Source organism: Chiloscyllium plagiosum, chromosome 32, assembly GCF_004010195.1.
Source record: "Chiloscyllium plagiosum isolate BGI_BamShark_2017 chromosome 32, ASM401019v2, whole genome shotgun sequence".
In the NCBI taxonomy this organism is placed as follows: Eukaryota; Metazoa; Chordata; class Chondrichthyes; order Orectolobiformes; family Hemiscylliidae; genus Chiloscyllium; species Chiloscyllium plagiosum.
The window spans coordinates 122,758-143,314 of record NC_057741.1 but is presented as its reverse complement, the minus strand read 5'-3'; the positions used below and the strand labels follow the sequence as shown (position 1 = coordinate 143,314).

Genomic DNA, 20,557 nt, shown 5'->3' with positions numbered 1-20,557 from the left:
ATCATTTAATCATTCTTGCCCTTTCACAGGCCTTTCCCATTATTCTTTTCCACCCACCTTTTCCTGGCTCAGAATCTCATTATTAGCAATTACGTTTCTAACTTCTTTCAGTTCTTAAGAAAGTCACCAACCTAAAATATATATACTGTTTCTTTCCCTGTTACTTTGCTATTACGAGGGGGCATAGCTTTAAATTAATGGGTGGTAGGTATAGGACAGATGTTGGGGGTAGGTTCTTTACTCAGCGAGTCGTGAGTTCATGGAATGCGCTGCCTGTGGGAGTGGCAGAGTCAGAATCATTGGCGAACTTTAAGTGGCAATTGGATAGGTACATGGATGGGTGCTTAAGCTAGGACAAATGTTCGGCACAACATCGTGGGCCGAAGGGCCTGTTCTGTGCTGTATTGTTCTATGTTCTCTCCTGCCAGTAGCAGTGGTGGACTCTCCCTCTTTATGGGCATTTAAACGGGCATTGGATAGGCATATGGAGGATAGTGGGCTAGTGTAGGTTAGGTGGGCTTGGATCTGCGCAACATCGAGGGCCAAAGGGCCTGTACTGCGCTGTATTCTTCTATGAAGCTTTAGTGAGTTTTCTCACACTACCATCCAAAATTGTTTCACTGACAATCTGCCACACCCCCATGGGTACTCCTAGTGTCTGATGCTAGTTGGATTCTACCAGTCATTGTACTCAGAAGAACTTGTCACTCCCAGGATATTCCACCATCTCTGTCACCAATTCCATCTTTCAAAAGCTGTTGTGCACTCAGACAAGCACTGTCAGTCCCCAGCTGCCCTGCACGGCTCCTGACATTTGTCCTGCACTAATTAGAGAAGATAAAATTGGCACCCTGCTTTGTGGACAGGTACTTGGAGGTCCTGGTAAATGGGATGGTACATAGTTGTGATGTCCCATTCCCCTGTATCAACAGAAGAGTCTACCCCATCAGACCCTATCAGCCCATCAGTGAAGGAATATCAGTGGCCTTTTCCACCAGCATTAAGTGCCATCATATTCTCTCTGCTACCCCTCATTCACTCTATATTTGTTACTGTACCTGCCTACCATAAAGATGAGGCTCCACATCTTTCACAACTGCATGCAGCATACTGACTCTCACCCACACAATTCCACAGATGAGTAACCCGCCATGCCCCGTGCATTGCTTTTTCATTGCCTGCAGCACCGTACTATCTTTCCCCGACCTGCACTAGCACTAACAACTGGGAGGGGAGTATAGGAACAGAGAACCCATAAAGTTCACATAAAATTGATTCTCTGAAGGTGGCCAGGCATATTGAAACAGTTTGAAACAGAAGGCTTATAGAATCCTCTCCAAATCATTGGTAAGACCACATTTGGAGTATTGTGTTCCGTTTTGGGCACGTCGTTTAAGAAGGATGTTAAAGCCCCAGACAGAGTACGAAGGACATTTACGAGAATGATTCCTTGTATCTTAAAGTCCCTCATTCCAGGTAAGATTAAAGAGTTTAGGTTATTTTCCTTGAAGCAGGGAAGATTAAGAAATGACCTTATTGAGGGGTTCAAAATTATCCTAAAGGACATAGTTCTTAGTCCGAGTCTGTGGCAGGTGGTGAGGGAACCAACAAGAGGGAAAAATGTACCTGACCTCATCCTTACCAAACTGCCTCCTGCAGATGCATCTGACCATGACAATATCAGTAAGAATGACCACTGCATAGTCCTTGTAGAAATGAAAGCTCACCATCACATTGAGAAAAACATCCATCAGGTTATGTTAAGTGGGACAGACTTTGAACGGATCTAGCAACTCAAGACTGGGCATCCATGATATACTGTCAGCTGTCAACAGCAGCAGATTTGTATTCTGGCACAACCTGCAACTTGTCGAGAGTGTGGTGCAGGAATGAAGGGCTTATGCTTGAAACGTCGATTCTCCTGCTCCCCGGATGCTGCTTCATGGGCTGTGCTTTTCCAGCACCACACATATCTCTCATTCAACTATCACCATCTACCCTAATTCAATGGAGAGTGCAGGAGGGCAATGCTAGGAGCAGCAGCAAGCATACCTAAAAATGAGGTGTCAACATGGTGAAGCTACTAAACAGGAAAACTTGCATGGCAAATAGCATAAGCAGTAAGTGATAGAGAGAGCTAAGTGGTCCCACAACCAATGGATTAGAGCTAAGTTTTGCAGCTCTGCCACATCCAATCATGAATAGTGTTGGACAATTAGTAACTCACTGGAGGAGGTGCTCCACAATTGTCACCATCCTCAATGATGGAAGAGCCTAACACATCAGTGCCAAACATAAGGCTGAAGTATGCGCAGTAACCTTCAGCATTAGGTGCGGAGCGGATGATCTAACTCAGCCTTCTCACTTCAGCCAATTCGATTGAAACCATGTGATTTCAAGAAACAGCCGGAAGCACTGGATGCTGCAAAGGCTATAGGTCCTGTCAACATGCTCGCAACAATACTGAAGACTTGTGCTCCAGAGGTTGCACTCCCCTAGCCAAGCTATTCCTGTATAGTTACAGCAGTGGCATCTTTACCCGACAATGTGGAAAACTGCCAAGTTATGTCCTTTACACATAAAGCAGGACAATCCAATCCAGTCAATTACTGCCTCATCAGTCTACTCTCCATCATCTGTAAAGTGATGGAAGGTGTTATCAACAGTGTTAGCAAATTACACCTGCTCAGTGATTCCCAGTTTGGCTTCTGCAAGGGCCACTCAGCTCCTGACCTCATTACAGCTTCAGTTCAAATACAGACAAAAGAGGTGAATTCCAGAGATGAGATAAGAATGATAGCCCTTGACATGGAGGCTACAATCCACCAGGTGTGCCATTAGGGAGCTGTAGCAAAACTGGAATCAACGCGTATTGGGGGCTTACAGGAGGTCAGTTGTCTCAGTTCCAGGATATCTCTACAGGAGTTACTCAGGATAGTGTCCTAGTCCTAACCATCTTCAGCTGCTTCATCAATGACCTTTCTGCATCATAAGGTCAAAAGTGGAGATGTTTGCTGATGATTGCACAATGTTCAGCACCATTCATGACTCCTCAAATGCTGTAGCAGTCAAATGCAAAATAATCTGGACATTATCTAGCCTTGGGCTAACAAAAAGTAAATAACAGGCAATGGTCATCTCCAATAAGAGACAATCTAACCTCCACCCCATCATTAACCCCCCACTATCATCATCCTGGGGGTTATCATTGACCAGAAAGTCAACTGGACACTCTACATAAATACAATGACTACAAGGGCAGGTCAGAAGTTCAGAATATTGTAGCAAGTCACTCAACTCCTGACTCCCCAAAGCCTGTGCACTCTCCAGAAAGCAAAAATCAGGAATATGATGAAATACTGTACACCTGTCTGGATGGGTGCATCTCCAACTTCACTCAAGAAGCTTGACACCATCCAAGACAAAGCATTGATTGACACTGTATCCACATGCATTCACTCCCTCCACCAATTATACAGCAGTGGGTCCTATGGCAAAAATTCACCAAAGATCCTTAATCAGCATCTTCCAAACACATGGCCACTTCCACCTAGGAGGACAAGGGTGGCAGATACTGGGAACACCATCACATTGCAAGTTCACCTCCAAGCCACTCACCATCCTGACTTGGAAATATATTGCTTCCTTTTCACTGTTCAAAATCTTGGAATTCCCTCCCTAAGGGTACTGTGGGTCTATCTGCAGCATGTAGAATGCAGTGCCTTAAGAAGGTAGCTCATCAAGGACAGCTTGGGACAGGCAATAATGCTGGCCAGCCAGCAACGATGTTGTGCCGAACATTTGTCCTAGCTCAAGCACCTATCCATGTACCTATCCAATTGCTGCTTAAAGGTCACCAATGATTCTGACTCTGCCACTCCCATAGGCAGCACATTCCATGCCCCCACCACTCTCTGGGTAAAGAACCTACCCCTGACATCCCCCCAATACCTTCCACCCTTCACCTTAAATTTATGTCCCCTTGTAACACTCTGTTGTACCCGGGGAAAAAGGTTCTGACTGTCTACTCTATCTATTCCTCTGATCATCTTATAAACCTCTATCAAGTCACCCCTCATCCTTCGCCGTTCCAACGAGAAAAGGCCGAGAACTCTCAACCTATCCTCGTACGACCTCCTCCATTCCAGGCAACATCCTGGTAAATCTTCTCTGACTAAGAACTCTACCGTTAACCCTGTATTCCGCATCCTTATTTGTCCTTCCAAAGTGGACAACCTCACACTTGACAGGGTTGAACTCCATCTGCCACTCCTCAGCCCAGTTCTGCATCATATCTAAGTCTCTTTGCAGCCGACAACAGCCCTCCTCACTATCCACAACTCCACCAATCTTCGTATCGTCTGCAAATTTACTGACCCACCCTTCGACTCCCTCTTCCAAGTCATTAATAAAAATTACAAACAGCTCCTTCTTAAAGGAGCATTGCCAAAAGTTTGATTTCCTAACTTTTGGTACAAACAGGCCACAAACCTCTCTTTTGATTATTGAGTTATTAAAACTGGTCAAATCTCTTTTCATAACTAATGACATATAAAATATACAGTAACAGCAATTGCTTCCACGCTGTCGCCGTTTAATTGATATTGAACAAAATGAACCAAATTATCCTGGTCCCCTGGTGGAGGAAGTGGAAGGGACAAAAACACTATTATAATTTATTAACAGCACTTTCCCACTCTGTGAGAGGTTTCACAACACCTTGTTGAGAAAGCAAACTTTTTGCCTGCTGCGTGGGAGTAGATAAGCTAACTCAATTGTTAATGTTCCAATTGGGGCAATTTTGTGGTCCAATGGCAATTTGCCAGTGGTGCTGATGGTTTGCCATGTATCAACTCCCTGGAAGCAGTCTCTGCAGGTGTCTGGGAGGATCAACAGAGCAAGAGACTACATTGTCAGAGTTGGGGGCTGCAGGCAGGTATGGGTTCCCCAGCATTTCAACGAGCCAAGTGAAGAGGAATCTTCCTCCATCATACAACCTCTGAAATATTTATTTACATTTGTGCCTCAATTTTGAGGTGCACTTATGGTCCCCTACCTATCAGCTTTCCAGCAAATGCCTTACTCACTCTGTGGGATTTTAGAGGTGCCAGATCAGTCAGTGATACGATGGCACTTCCTACCATCCTCTCTCAGATGAGTGTGTTGACGAGCCAATTAAAAGGCCACCTCTGGGAAATAATTCTGGGAAATGGCTCCAGACATATGGACTTGGAGCACTCACTTAGTCCTGGAGGGCTTAGGAAAACCCTGCCCTTTAAGCAACTTTGAACATAAATAAATCAAAATTAAAATATATTGTGAATCATGTCAATAATCTTTCCAGATTTAAAGCTGTGGGATAGAAATTACAGTCAACTGATATTAGTGGAAAATATTTAATGCATATTTTTACTTGGATATTTCTTTACTTAATGTTTTTACAAATAGATGATTTAAAATTATTTAAAATACAATAAGGACACATTTATCTGTTAGAATGACCACAGTAACTTCTAACTTCGCACAGAATTGTTTCAGTCCAAAGGAAGCCTTTTGGCATGTTGTTTCTATCAGCTCTTCAATAGAGCACTTAGTGCCACTTCCAGGTTTTCATCCCATAACTCTGTGTATGATTCCTTTTTGGACAATACAGAGGAACCTCAACTATCCAAACGAGATGGGCGCGCACTATTTCATTCGGATAATTGATTATTCGGTGAATTGATTTCCTCTGCGGCTCGGAGTTTTCTGGCAAGTCTGCTCCCCGTTCAGGATACTAGGCAGCAGCACATTGCCCACGAGTTCCCGTCTCCCGCCCATACCCCAACACCACCCCCACCCCTGCTCCCCCATCACCCTGTCCCTCAATCCTATCCGCGCCCAACCCCAACCCCATCTGGTCCTGGCCTGTTCTTGGCAGCATTTCAGTGAGCCGAATACATTTTTAATCATTGTACCTAGAAACAAAAGATGTGATCAGGGTTGAAACAGCTCTTTGACGTCATGTTTCTATCAGGACCTTGAGATCCCCTTCCGATAATCCGAAATTTGGATAATTGATATTCATTTTCTGGATTAAAGGTGCTGGAAACGCACAGCAGTTCAGGCAGCATCAGAGGAGCAGTAAAATCATCAGGCCTGATGAAGATCTTTTGCCCGAAACATTGATTTTACTGCTCCTCGGATGCTGCCTGAACTGCTGTGCTTTTCCAGCACCACTAATCCAGAATCTGGTTTCCAGCATCTGCAGTCATTAATTATCTGAATATCAATTATGTAAAAACAAAGTTCCTCTGTAATGCAATTCCCTCCTGAATTCCTTAATGTAATCTGCTACAAACCACATTCACACTCTCAAAGGTTTACCAGTTGGAACATGAAACAGTTTCTTTTCAGGTCTCACATTCCTCTTTTGTCGATTACATTAAATCCACACCCTCTTGTTCTTTATTCTTTCGCCAACAGATGGCAAGGTTTCTCCCTTCTACTCTGTTCAGACCCCTCATGATTGAATACCATCAAATCCTCTCTCTACCTTCTCTGCTCCAAGGAGACCTGGCCCAACATCTCCACCCTGTCTACATAACTGAAGTTCCTCATCCTTGGAAACATCCTTATGAATCTTTTCTGCACTGTCTCCAATGCTTCCACATCTTCCTTTAAGGAAGGCAGCTAGAACACAATACACCAGTTGAGCCAAATTAGCATTTCACAGAAGTTTAACATAACCTCTTTGCTGTTGTGGAGGGTTTAAACTAATGTGGCAGGGACATGGGAACCAAGCAAGGTGGTTAGTGCACAGTAAGGAGGTAGGAACTAAAGCCTGTAACGAACTAGAAAATGAAGTCAGCGTGACTAAGGGGAATAGTAGGCAGGGAGTGGAATGATGAATGCAAAGGGACTGGTGGTCTGAGGTACATTTATTTTAATGCAGGAAGTGTAGCAGGTAAGGCAGATGAACTTAGGGCTTGGATTAATACCTGGGAGTATGATGTTACGGCTATTACTGAGACTTGGTTGAGGCAAGGGCATGATTGGCAACTAGATATCCCAGGATACCGATGCTTCAGGTGGGAGAGAGAGGGAGGTAAAAGGGGTGGAGGAGTTGCATTACTGGCCAGAGAGGATATTACAGCTGTGCTGAAGGAGGGCACCATGAAGGATTCGAGCAATGAGGCAATATGGGCAGAGCTCAGAAATCGGAAGGGTGTGGTAACAATGTTGGGGCCTCCCAACAGCGAGCATGAGGTAGAGGTACATATATGTCGACAGATTATGGAAAGGTGTAGGAGCAACAGGGTGGTGGTGATAGGAGATTTTAATTTTCCCAAAAGTGACTGGGATTCACTAAGTGTTAAAAGGTTTAGACGGAGCAGAATTTGTAAGGAGCATCCAGCAGGACTTTCTAAATCAGTATATAAATAATTCAACTTGGGAAGGGGCCATACTGGACCTGGTGTTGGGGAATGAGCCAGGCCAGGTGGTTGAAGTTTTAGTCGTGGATTACTTTGGGAACAGTGATCACAATTCCATAAGTTTAAGAATATACTCATGGACAAAGGCGAGAGTGTTCCGAAAGGAAGAGTGCTAAATTGAGGGAAGGCCCAACTATAATTTAGCAGGCGCTGGGGAATGTGGATTGGGAGCAGTAAATCCACATTGGATGTGTGGGATGCTTTTAAAGAGAGGTTGATTAGAGTGCAAGATAGACATGTCCCTGTGAAAATGTTGGCAAGATTAGGGAACCATGGATGACAGGTGAAATTGAGGGGTGAGCAAAGAGGAAAAAGGAGGCATATGTAAGTCTCGGTGACTGAAAACAGACAAAGCTTTGGAAGAATATCGGGAAAGTAGGTCCAATTTGAAATGAGGAATTAAGAGGGCTAAATGGGGTCATCAAATATCTTTAGCAAATAGGGTTAAGGAAAATCCCAAAGCCTTTTATTCGTAGAAAAGGGACAAGAGGGTAACTAGAGAAAGGGTTGGCCCATTCATGGACAAAGGAGGAAAGTTATGCGTGGAGTCAGAGAAAATGGGGGAGATTCTTAATGAGTACCTAGTATCAGTATTCATCCAGGAGAGGGACATGGCGGATGTTGAGGTTAGGGATAGATCTTTGATTACTCTAGGCCAAGTCGGCATATGGAAGAAGAAACATTGGATATTCTAAAAGGCATTAAGGTGGACAAGTCCCCAGGTCCGGATAGGATTTATCCCAGGTTACTGAGGGAAGCGAGAGATGAAATAGTTGGGGTTTTAACTGATATCTTTGCAGCATCCTTGAACACGGGTGACGTCCTGGAGGACTGGAGAATTGCTAATGTTGTCCCCTTGTTTAAGAAGGTTAGCAGCGATAATCCAGGTAATTATAGACCGGTGAGCCTGACGTCAGGGATAGGGAAGCTGCTGGAGAAGACACTGAGGGATAGGATCTACTTACATTTGAAAGACAATGGGCTTGTCAGTGATAGGCAGCATGGTTTTGTGCAGGGAAGGTCATGTCTTCCCAATTTAATAGAATTCTTTGAGGAAATGACAAAGTTTATTGACGAGGGAAGGGCTGTAGATGTTACATACATGGACTTCAGTAAGGCGTTCGGTAAGGTTCCCCATAGTAGGCTGATGAAGAAAGTGAAGTCGCATTGAGTCCAGGGTGTATTAGCTAGATGGACAGAGAACTGGTTGGGCAGTGTGAGACAGAGAGTAGTAGTGGAAAGGTGTTTCATAAAATGGAGAACTGTGACCAGTGGTGTTCCACAGGGATCCAAACTGGGACCACTGTTGTTAGTGATATACATAAATAATTTGGAGGAAGGTACAGGTGGCCTGATTAGCAAGTTTGCAGACGATAGTAAGATTGGTTGAGTAGTAGATAGTGGAGGGGACTGTCAGAGAATATGGATAGACTGGAAAGTTGGGTGGACAAATGGCAGATGGAGTTCAATTGGCACAAAAGGGTGGTGTTGCAGTTTGGAAGATCCATTTCAAAAGCGAACTATATGGTAAGTGGAAAAGCCCTGAGGAAAATTGATGTACAGAGAGATCTGGGTGTTCAGGTCCATTGTACCCTGAAGGTGGCAACTTGGTCGATAGAGTGAACAAGAAGACATACGGCATATATTCCTTCATTGGATAGGGTTTTGAGTATAAGAGTTGGCAGTTCTGGTTGCCACTTTACCAAAAGGATGTGGATGCTTTGCTGAGGGTACAGAGGAGGTTCACCAGTATGTTGCCTGATATGGAGGATGCTAGCTATGAAGAGAGTTTCAGTAGATTGGGATTATTTTCATTAGGAAGACAGAGGTTGAGGGGTGATCTGTTTGTGGTCTACAAAATCATAAGAGGCAAGACAGTGGGGGACTCAATTACTCAGGGTCACGATTTCAAGGAGAAAGGGGAGACGTTTAGGGAGATATGCATGGAAATATCTTCATGCAGAGGGTGATGGGTGCCTGGAATACGTTGTCAGTGGAGTTGGTAGAGACTGGCAAGATAGCGTCATTTCAGATGTATCTAGATAGATCAATGAAAGGGCAACAAGCAAAGAGATATAGATCCTCGGAATATAGGCGACAGGCTTAGATAGAGGATCTGGATCGGTGTAGGCTTGGAGGGCCATAGGGCCTGTTCCTGTGCTGGAATTTTCTTTGTCTTCTTTGTTCTTTCATTTGCTGCTCATTTCATCAGCTTGACTCCATCCTCTGAAGTTCTGCACCATCCTGCTCAAAGTGTGCAATGCCTTCAACTTACATGTCATTTGCAAATTTTGAAATTGCGCCCTTTATATCAAGGTCGACATGATATATTTCAAGAAGATCAGGAGTTCTAACACCAACCTCTGGAGACATCAACTGCAAAAATTTCCTCCAGTTTGAAAAACATCCTTTAAGCAATATGGTTTCCTTTTACTTAACCAATTTTGCATCCACACTTGTGCAGCACTATATCAACTGCATTTGGAAGTCTCACACCCACCAGATCAGCAGCAATGCCATGATAAACTTGTACTTTCTTTGTGCTCAAACTCTCTCTTATTTATAGAATAGAGTTCCATACAAAAGTACAATTAAAACAAAGAAGATTCTCCCAAATGTTCCCCCTTTAACAAAACAGATAAAGTTTGCAGGGTACCTTGCCTGAGTTACTTTTCCTGATGCTTCAGTCTACATGATAACTTCTGAAATCATTATCACATTCAAACATAATTCAGTCCTCATCTGGCATCCACCTACAAATCTTCACTAGTGGGGTGACTAAACTGTGATCAGTGTAGGAACTCAATGTGATTATGGGCTTCTTTTCACATGAATGTACAGATCACATAGAACATAGAACATAGAACAATACAGCACAGTACAGGCCCTTCGGCCCTCGATGTTGCGCCGATCCAAGCCCACCTAACCTACACTAGCCCACTATCCTCCATATGCCTATCCAATGCCCGTTTAAATGCCCATAAAGAGGGACAGTCCACCACTGCTACTGGCAGGGCATTCCATGAACTCACGACTCGCTGAGTAAAGAACCTACCCCTAACATCTGTCCTATACCTACCCCCCCTTAATTTAAAGCTATGCCCCCTTGTAATAGCTGACTCCATACGTGGAAAAAGATTCTCACTGTCAACCCTATCTAAACCCCTAATCATCTTGTACATCTCTATCAAGTCACCCCTAAACCTTCTTTTCTCCAATGAAAACAGCCCCAAGTGTCTCAGCCTTTCCTCATATATGATCTTCCTACCATACCAGGCAACATCCTGGTAAGCCTCCTCTGTACCTGTTGCAGTGCCTCCACATCCTTCCTATAGTATGGCGACCAAAACTGCACACAATACTCCAGATGTGGCCGCACCAGAGTCTTATACAACTGCAACATGACCTCAGGACTCCGGAACTCAATTCCTCTACCAATAAAAGCCCGCCATATGCCTTCTTCACCGCACTATTTACTTGGGCGGCAACTTTCAAAGATCTGTGTACATGGACACCAAGATCCCTCTGTCATCCACACTACCAAGTATCCGACCATTAGCCCAGTATCCCATCTTTTTGTTACTCTTACCAAAGTGAATCACCTCACACTTAGCCAACAGTTATACACCAATGAAGATTGTCAATTCAATGTTACCAGTTCACTGCCCACAGCAAGAATAAAAATGAACCCTTCTGGCTGAAATGTTCCTTTATCAGAATGACAAAGACTATTAGTTTTTAAATGAGACATCACATTAAAAAGTTAGGTTAACTAGCTATATGTAAACAGCAACTGTCTGCAAGTCAAAAACACTCATACATCTATCTTACAGTAAATGTCCAAGAAACATACAGCTTTCCAGTTGAATCTTGCAGTGTTGCGTATCCATGGGAAATAGCGTCAAATCAAGTGGGCATGAAAGAGTTATTGACAACCTGAATTATGACAAAAAAAGGAAAACATCATTCGGTTTTCTCAGTAATCAATATTGAGTGTTTTCAGTAAAAGCTTCTTGTGTAGTAGTCAGTTTTCTCATACCTCATGCTCAGCAGTACATCACCATTGCGGAATATAAAGAGAAGGATGTTATCTTGCGTTACATCATGAAAATTTGCATTCTTTTCATTTGCAAAAAACAAATCTGGTTTCCACAAACATTTGAACATTTTGGGATCCACGGTCAGTGTATCCGAACCTTTAAAATCTGTTGGCAGTTTAAGTCGAGGATCATTCCATTTCTGTCTCAGGAATATATTGACTCTGTAGTCCTATTAGAACAGAAGACTGAGTCAAATTAATTGCAAGTGAAACAAAACACAAAAATAATAGAAAATTTCATAAATCTAAATCGGGTGGCACGGTGGCACAGTGGTTAGCACTGCTGCCTCACAGCGCCAGAGACACGGGTTCAATTCCTGTCTTGGGCAACTGTCTGTGTGGAGTTTGCACATTCTTCCCAGTGTCTGCGTGGGTTTCCTCTGGGTGCTCCGGTTTCCTCCCACAGTCCAAAGATGTGCAGGTTAGGTGAATTGGCCAGGCTAAAATACCCGTAGTGTTAGGTGAAGCGGTAAATGTAGGGGAATGGGTCTGGGTGGGTTGCTCTTCGGCGGGTCGGTGTGGACTTGTTGGGCTGAAGGGCCTGTTTCCACACTGTAAGTAATCTGATCTAATCTAAAGTTTGAAATACACAGCAGATTGATCAGCATCTGAAAGGACTTCTCATTGAAATGATCAGAATTCTTATTTACCATCATGATTGCTAAACTTTATAAGGCAGTTATGTTCTGGAATATATCTCTCACACAATATAAAACAGACAGTTATTCAGAAGTGTGCTCAAAGAAATGCCTATTTGATTTGGGATCATAGCTAACTTGTGAAGTTAGATCCAAAATTGACTGAATGGTAGATGGTACAGTGTAGTTGTAGAAAGCTATTTGTGTTACTGGTGGTCAGTGTCCAGTAGCACACCACAGGGATCAGTGCTGGATTCCTTATTGTTTCTGTCTGCATCAACATAGATGAGACAGCATGCTAAGTAAATCTGCAGATAACATTGGCCGAATGGTTCATAATGAAGATTAAGATCTGAGGTTACAGGAAGTTATAGGCAGGTTGGTCAGATCAGCGGCAGATGGAATTTAACCCTTCTAAGTGTGAGGTACGAACATTGGAAGAAATAACAGATGAGGGAGTACTCAATGAATGGCAGGACAATAGGAAGCACAGAGAGATTGTTTGTCCACAGATCCCTTAAGGCAGCAGGGCAGTTAATGAGGAAATTAACCCTTTATCAGTCATGACACCGATTATAGGAGCAGGGAGGTTATATTGGATTGTGCAGAACATTGGTCAGGCCACATCGTGTGCAGTTCTGATTGCCACACTGCACGATTATTGTGATTACACTGGAGGGATGCAGAGAAAATTCCCCAGGATGTTGCCTGGAATGGAGTATTTTATCTGCAAGAAAAGTTGGATATACTTGGATTATATTGTTAGTAGCAGAGAGGTTAAGGTGTTACCTGATTAAGGGGTGTAAGATTAAGAGGCTGTTCCCCTAAGTTGAAGGGTCAATAATGAAGGAGAATAATTTTAAATTGAAGGACAGGAGGTTTGGGTGGATTTGAGGATTTTCTTTTCCACCAGAGAGTGGTGGAAATTTGGAATGCACTGTCAGGGAGGGCAGTAGAGGCCGGAAGACTCTCAGCCCCTAAAACGTACATGGCGAACACTTGACATGTTATTGGCATTCAAGGCTATGAACCAACCATTGGAAAGTTGAATTAGTGTGGACTTCATGGACCTTTTCTGTGTTATATGATTCAATGAATGGGAGGCTGAAATATGTAATTACTTTAAAATATTTTGGAAATCTTTACTTACTTATTAGAAATATTTGAAAAGGATTTTGAGTCGAAAAGTGTGGCGCCGGAAAAGCACAGCAGGTCAGGCAGCATCCAAGGAGCACAAGAATCAATGTTTCGGGTATAAACATCTTCCAAGGATTTTATGAATTTGTATCACATTTGTAACAATTATAATACACTTGGAAGCAATACTAACAAGGCAGCAGTTACATTGCAGAAGCAATGTGATTTGTTTTTATTCATTCACAGGATGAGGACATCACTGGCTAGGCCAGCATTTATTGCCCATCCTTAATTATGCAGAGGGTAGCCAAGGGTTAACCACATTTTTGTGGATCTGGAGTCACATGTAGACCAGACAAGGCAGTTTCCTTCCTAAAAGGACATTAGATTATTTCCAGATTTGTTTTTCACTGAATTCAAATCCCACCACCTATTGTGGCAGAATTCGAACCCAGGTCCCCAGAACATTATCTGGGTCTCTAGATTAACAGCCCAGTGATAATACCACAAGGCGATCACTTCCGCATACAAGAGGAAGAAACAGAAGCAAAGCGGTGGTCAGCAAGCTGAGTCAGATCAGTGGACTCGGAGGGACTGGAAAGCACTTTTAGGTTTGCTGCCACTCTTTCTTTCACTCTGATGGATTGAATGCCCAGAATCACCTATTCTATGTGGAAGCAAAGGCACGTCTTGTCAATCCATGCCAGCGCAATCAATCTGATCCTAAAACAAGCGCTAAACGGGGAAGCTTGTATTGGTAGAATTCTATATATGTGGAAGGTGCGACCCATGGAGAGTTGGCAGTTAGTCTTTGAAGGAGAGAGACTGGAATTCTGCATAGAAAGATTGTGTAATTAAACTGGGATCATACAGGTAGGACTTACTGCCTACTAACTCTGTATGGTAATCTCAGCTAGATTTGTTATATAACTTGATAGTTTCTACCAACTTTGATTTGCATGCTAGGTTTTTAATTTGGCAGCTCTGATTTGCATAAAAGCTGAAGTTACAAAAAAAGTTACAAAAATATTAAGTAATTTGTGTTTACAGATACCCACAAGGTTGTAACGTTATTAAGTGTAATACTAATGTCCATTTCTATTGTAAGCTTACAGATGAATGGCATCCAGTAACAGCATCAGAACAGAAAATCTTCAACATTGGATTATGTTCACATTCACTGTTAAGCTGTGTCAACTGACCAGTCGTATTTTAGAAGTTTTAGCTTCAGGTGATTTGTGAAGTGAGTTTTTGCTATAGTAAGATCATTCTTGTTTCTGAGCTATAGGAGTTGGAATCCGACTCCCAACAGCTTTCTCTGCTAAGTGCAAACAGGGTGTAATTTTGGTCACTTCTGTTGATTAGAATTGAGCAATAATGAGGGAATGATCATACTGCTCTGATTATAATGTCAGCAATGTTCACTGGAACTTGCTTTTAAGTGGTTCAGTAATCATCTACATAAGTTCTGATGAGTAGCAGGTGACAAGGTGATCGAAGAATATCCAAAAAGTGGAAGCTTCTTCATTTCTGTGAAGGGGTTTTCCTCCTGGTCCCAGATTTAGCCTTGGGCCACCACTGCATACAGAATACTTTTAGTATCTCCTTAGCCTATCAGCCCAAAGACACTGTGACACTCTATCTTCTTATTTTCTATACTTTTAATTGTGAATTGAAATGGGAAAAGAACTGCTTTAAATGTTAAGGAGTATTGAAGGATTACTGAAACAAAAATAGAAAGTGCTGGAGAAACTCAGCATGTCTGGCTGCATCTGCTGACAGAAAAACAGAGTTAAGATTTTGAGTCCAGTGACCCTTGCTGAAGGATTGTTACACTTTTTAAAAAGTAAATAAATTGACAATTACTGTCCTTTTTGAATAGCTGACAGTTCAAAGGGTGGGGAAAACCTAGTTATGAGACCAAAGCTGAGGTGTGAATCATATCAGGGCAGCATTAAACAAAAGAAGTTGTGGTAAAATTGAAATCAATGGAAGTCATATGGAAATCTCTCCATTAATGGGAATCTCTATTAACACAAAGACAAATGTTTGTGGTTGTCAGCTGTTGGAGCCCAATCATCTTAGCCCTCAGGCATACTTGAGGGCACAACCCCATAACCAACCATCTTCAGTTGCTTTATCAATGACCCTTCTTCCATTATAATTTGGAGATGATCTCACAGTGTTCATATTATTTTGCAACTCCTCACATAATCATGCAATTCATGCCCTCATGCAGCAAGTATAGCATGCAGGCTTGAATTCATAGGTGGTGAAAAACATTTACACATAGAAGGGACTTACCTCCGGAGTCGGGCCTCCATTTTTTTTTATTACAGAGCGGCGAGGACTGCCGGGAAGAAAAGTGATTGTTTTTTTTAAGTGGGCATCCTGGGTAGGAGATTTGCTCGTGTGACTCAGGAGGGTGTAAACTAGTCTGGCAGGGGGCGTGGGAACCAGAGCTACATATCTGAGCGGGGGTAGTTGTAGATGGGGCAGTGACAGGATATAGTGAATCTATCATTAGGAAGGCTTTTTTCATGTGATGAAACAAAGGGTTCGGTTAAAGTGTGTCTGCTTTAACACAAGGAGTGTCAGAAGTAAGAGTGATAAACTCAGAGCATGGATCAGTACTTGGGATTATGATGTTCTGGCAAGGGAGTAGCCACCTTATTGGGGTCTTTCTACAGATCCTGTAATAGCAGTAGGGAGATTGAAGAACTCACAGGCCGGCTGATTTTGGAAATATCCAGATGTAGTACGGTTGTTGCTATGGGTGACTTCAACTTTCTCAATATTGACTGGAGCCTCCTTAGTGCAGATGGTTTGGATGGGGCCGTTTTTGTCAGGTGTGTTCAGGAGGGTTTCCTCACTGAGTATGTAGACAGCCTGATGAGGGGAGAGGCTATTTTGGATTTGATGCTCGGCAATGAGCCAGGACAGTGTCAGAACTCACGGTGGGAGAACACTTTGGTGACAGTGACCCCAACTGCCTCACATTTACCATAGCCTTGGAAAGAGAAAGGAGCAGTTACCATGGGAAGATACTTAATTGGGGAAAAGAAAATTATGACGCTATCAGACAGGAGTTGGGAAGTAAAGATTGGGAGCAATTGTTCCACAGATAGGGCACAATAGACATGTGGAAACTGTTTAAGGAGCAGTTCTTGCGAGTCTTGCATAAATCTGTTCCTATGAGACAGGCAAGGGGTAAGATTAAGGAGCCTTGGATGACGGGAACAGAGGAGCTTCTTGTCAAAAGGAAGAAGGCAGGTGGAGGAAGGTGGAGGAAGCAAGGATCTAGCAAAGCTTTGGAGGATTACAGGCTTACTAGAAAGGAGCTCAGAAATGGACTGAGGAAAGCCGGGAGGAGGCATGAAAAAGGCTTGATGGGAAGGATTAGAGAGAACCCAAAGGCATTTTACTCATACATGAGGATTAAGAGAATGATCAGGGAAAAAGTAGGGCCAGTCAGGGATAGCATAGGCTGCTTGCGCATGGAGTCTGAGCAGATAGGGGAAGCCATAAATGAGCTTTTTGCTTTGGTTTTCACGAAGGAAAGGGACCATGTTGTGAATGAGAACTTTGAGGAGCAGAGAAACAGGCTTAACCAGATCAAGACTGATGAAGTTGATGTGCTAGAAATTTTGGAAAACATTAAGATTGATAAGTCCCCAGGGCCAGACCAGATTTATCCTAGACTGCACCGGAAAGCGAGCAAGGAGGTTGCTAAGCCGCTGGTGAGGATATTTGCTTCCTCACTCTCCATGGGAGTCGTACCCAAGGATTGGAGGGGGGCGAATGTTGTTCCTCTTTTCAAGAAGGGCAATAGGGAAATCTCTGGCAATTACAGACCAGTCTTACGTCTATGGGCAGCAAGGTTTTGGAAAGAATTCTGAGACATAGGATTTATGACTAGTTGGAAAAGCATAGCATGATTAAAAGAGATCAGCATGGCTTTGTGAGGGGCAGGTCATTGCCTCACAAATCTTATTGAGTTTTTTGAGGAGGTGTCGAGACAGGTCGGCGATGGTTGAGCAGTGGATATGGTGTATGTGGACTTCAGCAAGGCATTTGATAAGATTCCTCATTCATGAAGTCAGGATGTATGGGATACTGGGAGATTTGGCTATTTGGACTCAGAATTGGTTGGCTGTCAGAAGGCAGAGAGTGGTTGTATTCTGCCTGGAGGTCAGTGTTGAGTGGGGTCCCACAGGACTCTGTTCTTGGGCCTCTGCTTTTTGTAGTTTTTATATATGATTTGGATGAGGTGGTTGAAGGGTGGGTTAGTAAATTTGCCGATGACACAAAGGTTGGAGGTGCCGTTGATAGTATCAAGGGCTATTGCAGGCTGCAGCGCAACAAAGACAGGACGCAGAGCTGGGTTGAGAAATGACAGATTGAGTTCAACCTGGATAAATGCGAAGTGATGCATTTGGAAGGTCAAACTCGAATGCTGAATATAGGATTAAAGACAGGATTCTTGGCAATGTGGAGGAACACAGGGATCTGGGTGTGCAAGTGCATAGATCCCTCAAAGTTGCCATCTGAGTGGATAGGATTGTTAAGAAGATATATGGTGTTTTGGCTTTCATTAACAGGAGGATAGAGTTTAAGAGTTGCAAGATTTTGCTGTAGCTCTACAAGACCCTGGTGAGACCACACTGAAATATTGTGTCCAGTTCTGGTCACCCTATTATAGGAAAGATGCGAAGGCTTTGGAGAGGGTGCAAAGAAGGTTTACCAGGATGCTGCCTGGACTGGAGGGCTTGCCTTATGAAGAAAGGTTGACTAAGCTCAGACTTTTCTCTCTGGAGAGAAGGAGGAAGAGAGGAGACCTGATTGAGATATACAAGGTAATGAGAGGCATGGATAGAGTCAACAGCCAGAGACTTTACCCCAGGGCAGGATTGACTGGGAGGAGGGGCATAGTTTTAAGGTGTTAGGAGGAAGGTATAGAGGAGACATCAGAGGTAAGTTCTTTACGCAGAGTTGTGAATGCATGGAATGCGTTGCCAGTGGTGGTGGTGGAAGCTGAGTAATTCGGGACATTTAAGCGACTGCTGGACATGCACATGGACAGCAGTGAATTGAGGGGAGCATGGGATAGGTTATTCTATTTTAGATTAGGATTAATCCTCAGTACAACATCATGGGCCGAAGGGCCTGTTCTGTGCTGTACTTTTCTATGTTCTATGTTCACACATCATTGACCAAAGGGATTCCAAGCATTTCACCCCGACTTTCAATGTCATTGCTATTTCGAATTTGACTAAATGTTGTTTTGGATTTGAGGTGCTCAGCAAATTGATTAACCGCACCTCCCTTTTTATTATTTCCTATTGCCATATTGAAGTATGTCCTTTCAGGAAACAAAAATGACAATTAATTGCCATTACCAATTAGGAATCATGTAAACAGCTGAGTTGGATTGGGGAACTGAAGACAACTGTGTACTCAGTAATATCACTGTGGAACAGAGAACAGACCACTGCAGAAAGCGAAGTTACCGAGTGATAAGGAGCTGTGTCTCCCACTTGAGGGAGTCAGGGAGAGGAAAGTAACATGCAGATTGCCAGCTGCTATTTCCCCTCCAAACATAAAAAGCATCTGGCACAACAGGAATGCAAACAAAGAGGCTGGAAAGCGATTGGGAGGGAAGTTTCAAAATAAACAGATCTGCTGTTAAGGTAATATGATAAAAATTGCCACAAGTGTTCAAAATTTAAAAAAAAGTCTTCATATGTAATTAATCCTTTAATGCTGGATTATGCTACATGCTCTTGTTTGCTTTTGTGGAAGCAGAAACATAAACAGCTGGTAAGATAGAGCTTGCAAAGAGGCGAGCACAACATGGCAATCCGTAATCACCTAGACAACTAACATAAGCAGTTGAAAAGAAATTTGAGTCATTACTCTGATTTAATAATAAGTATTTTGAAGAGAATGCACAAATTAAATGCTGAGGTGAGCAGTACATGTGACAAAGTACGTGGACGGTAAAATGAGGCACACCAGTTGGTTTAAAAAAAAACATAAATATGGCTGACTTCAATGAAAGACAATTCAAATCCCATCTTAGGGATAGATATTATCAGTGCCAGCATAATACACTCAACTTTAAATAAGGTGCAATTGACACTTAACAGAAATTAAAAGTTTATAAAAATAATTTAAACATATATAACAAAGTGGGCGGCACGGTGGCACAGTGGTTAGCACTGCTGCCTCGCAGCGCCTGAGATCCGGGTTCAATTCCCGCCTCAGGCGACTGACTGTGTGGAGTTTGCACGTTCTCCCCGTGTCTGCGTGGGTTTCCTCCGGGTGCTCCGGTTTCCTCCCACAGTCCAAAGATGTGCAGGTCAGGTGAATTGGCCATGCTAAATTGCCCGTAGTGTTACGTAAGGGGTAAATGTAGGGGTATGGGTGGGTGGCGCTTCGGCGGGGCGGTGTGGACTTGTTGGGCCGAAGGGCCTGTTTCCACACTGTAAGTAATCTAATCTAAGTAATCTAATCTATCTAATCAAAGTTTGTTTTCAGTTACATGGGTCTCTGAACATTTTATTTTCCCAGTGTCCAGTGAAATTCATGTCAAAAAGAAATAATTACCACAAAAGGAGAAACATTGTGCTAACTAAATGAATAGTAAACATAATGGTGTATAAATTAAAAGGGCCAAACTGCAGTCTCCAATTATTTCAGGTTAACCGATCAAAGGAATGTAAGTGTTCCTCTAACAGAGTTAAACATGGGCTTTAACTAAAGTGCAAACTAGATTTCAGATTCTCGGTTAAAGAGAGCTGTGGCATGCACTGTCACCTCCTATAATGTGTATTAATTCTTTGCAAACCATCCAGAGGGAAGAGGTGACATCATATTGAAGCAACAAATTACTACAGATGCTGGAATCAGTACTGAAAACAATAAATGCCGGAAATCACAGCAAGTCAGACAGCATCTGTGGAGAGTCAAGAGTGTGGTGCTGGAAAAGCACAGCAGGTCAGGCAACATCTGAGGAGCAGGAGAATCGACATTTCGGGCATAAGCCCTCCATCAGGAATGAGGTTTGTGGGCCAGTGACTGAGAGATAAGTGGGAGTGGGGTGGGGCTGGGGGAAAGTAGCTGGGAATGTGATAGGTAGATAAGGGGTGGAATTGATAGGTGGAGGGGAGGGTAGAGCGGATGGGTGGGAAGGAAGATGGACAGGT

The 20,557-nt window shown here is 43.1% G+C and overlaps 1 protein-coding gene across 1 annotated transcript in view; it reads right to left on the bottom strand.

Annotated features, from left to right (window-relative positions):
* LOC122539302 (glycine receptor subunit beta) overlaps window positions 1–11,739 on the bottom strand; it is a 106,405-nt gene extending 94,666 nt beyond the window's left edge. Inside the window, exons 1-2 of the mRNA XM_043673996.1 lie at window positions 11,515–11,739; window positions 11,329–11,411 (exon numbers count right to left, since the gene is read on the bottom strand). Coding sequence (XP_043529931.1) covers window positions 11,329–11,411; window positions 11,515–11,642 — 211 coding nt within the window. The 5' untranslated portion in view covers window positions 11,643–11,739. The remainder of the gene's footprint in view (window positions 1–11,328; window positions 11,412–11,514) is intronic.
* Window positions 11,740–20,557: the final 8,818 nt, after the last annotated feature.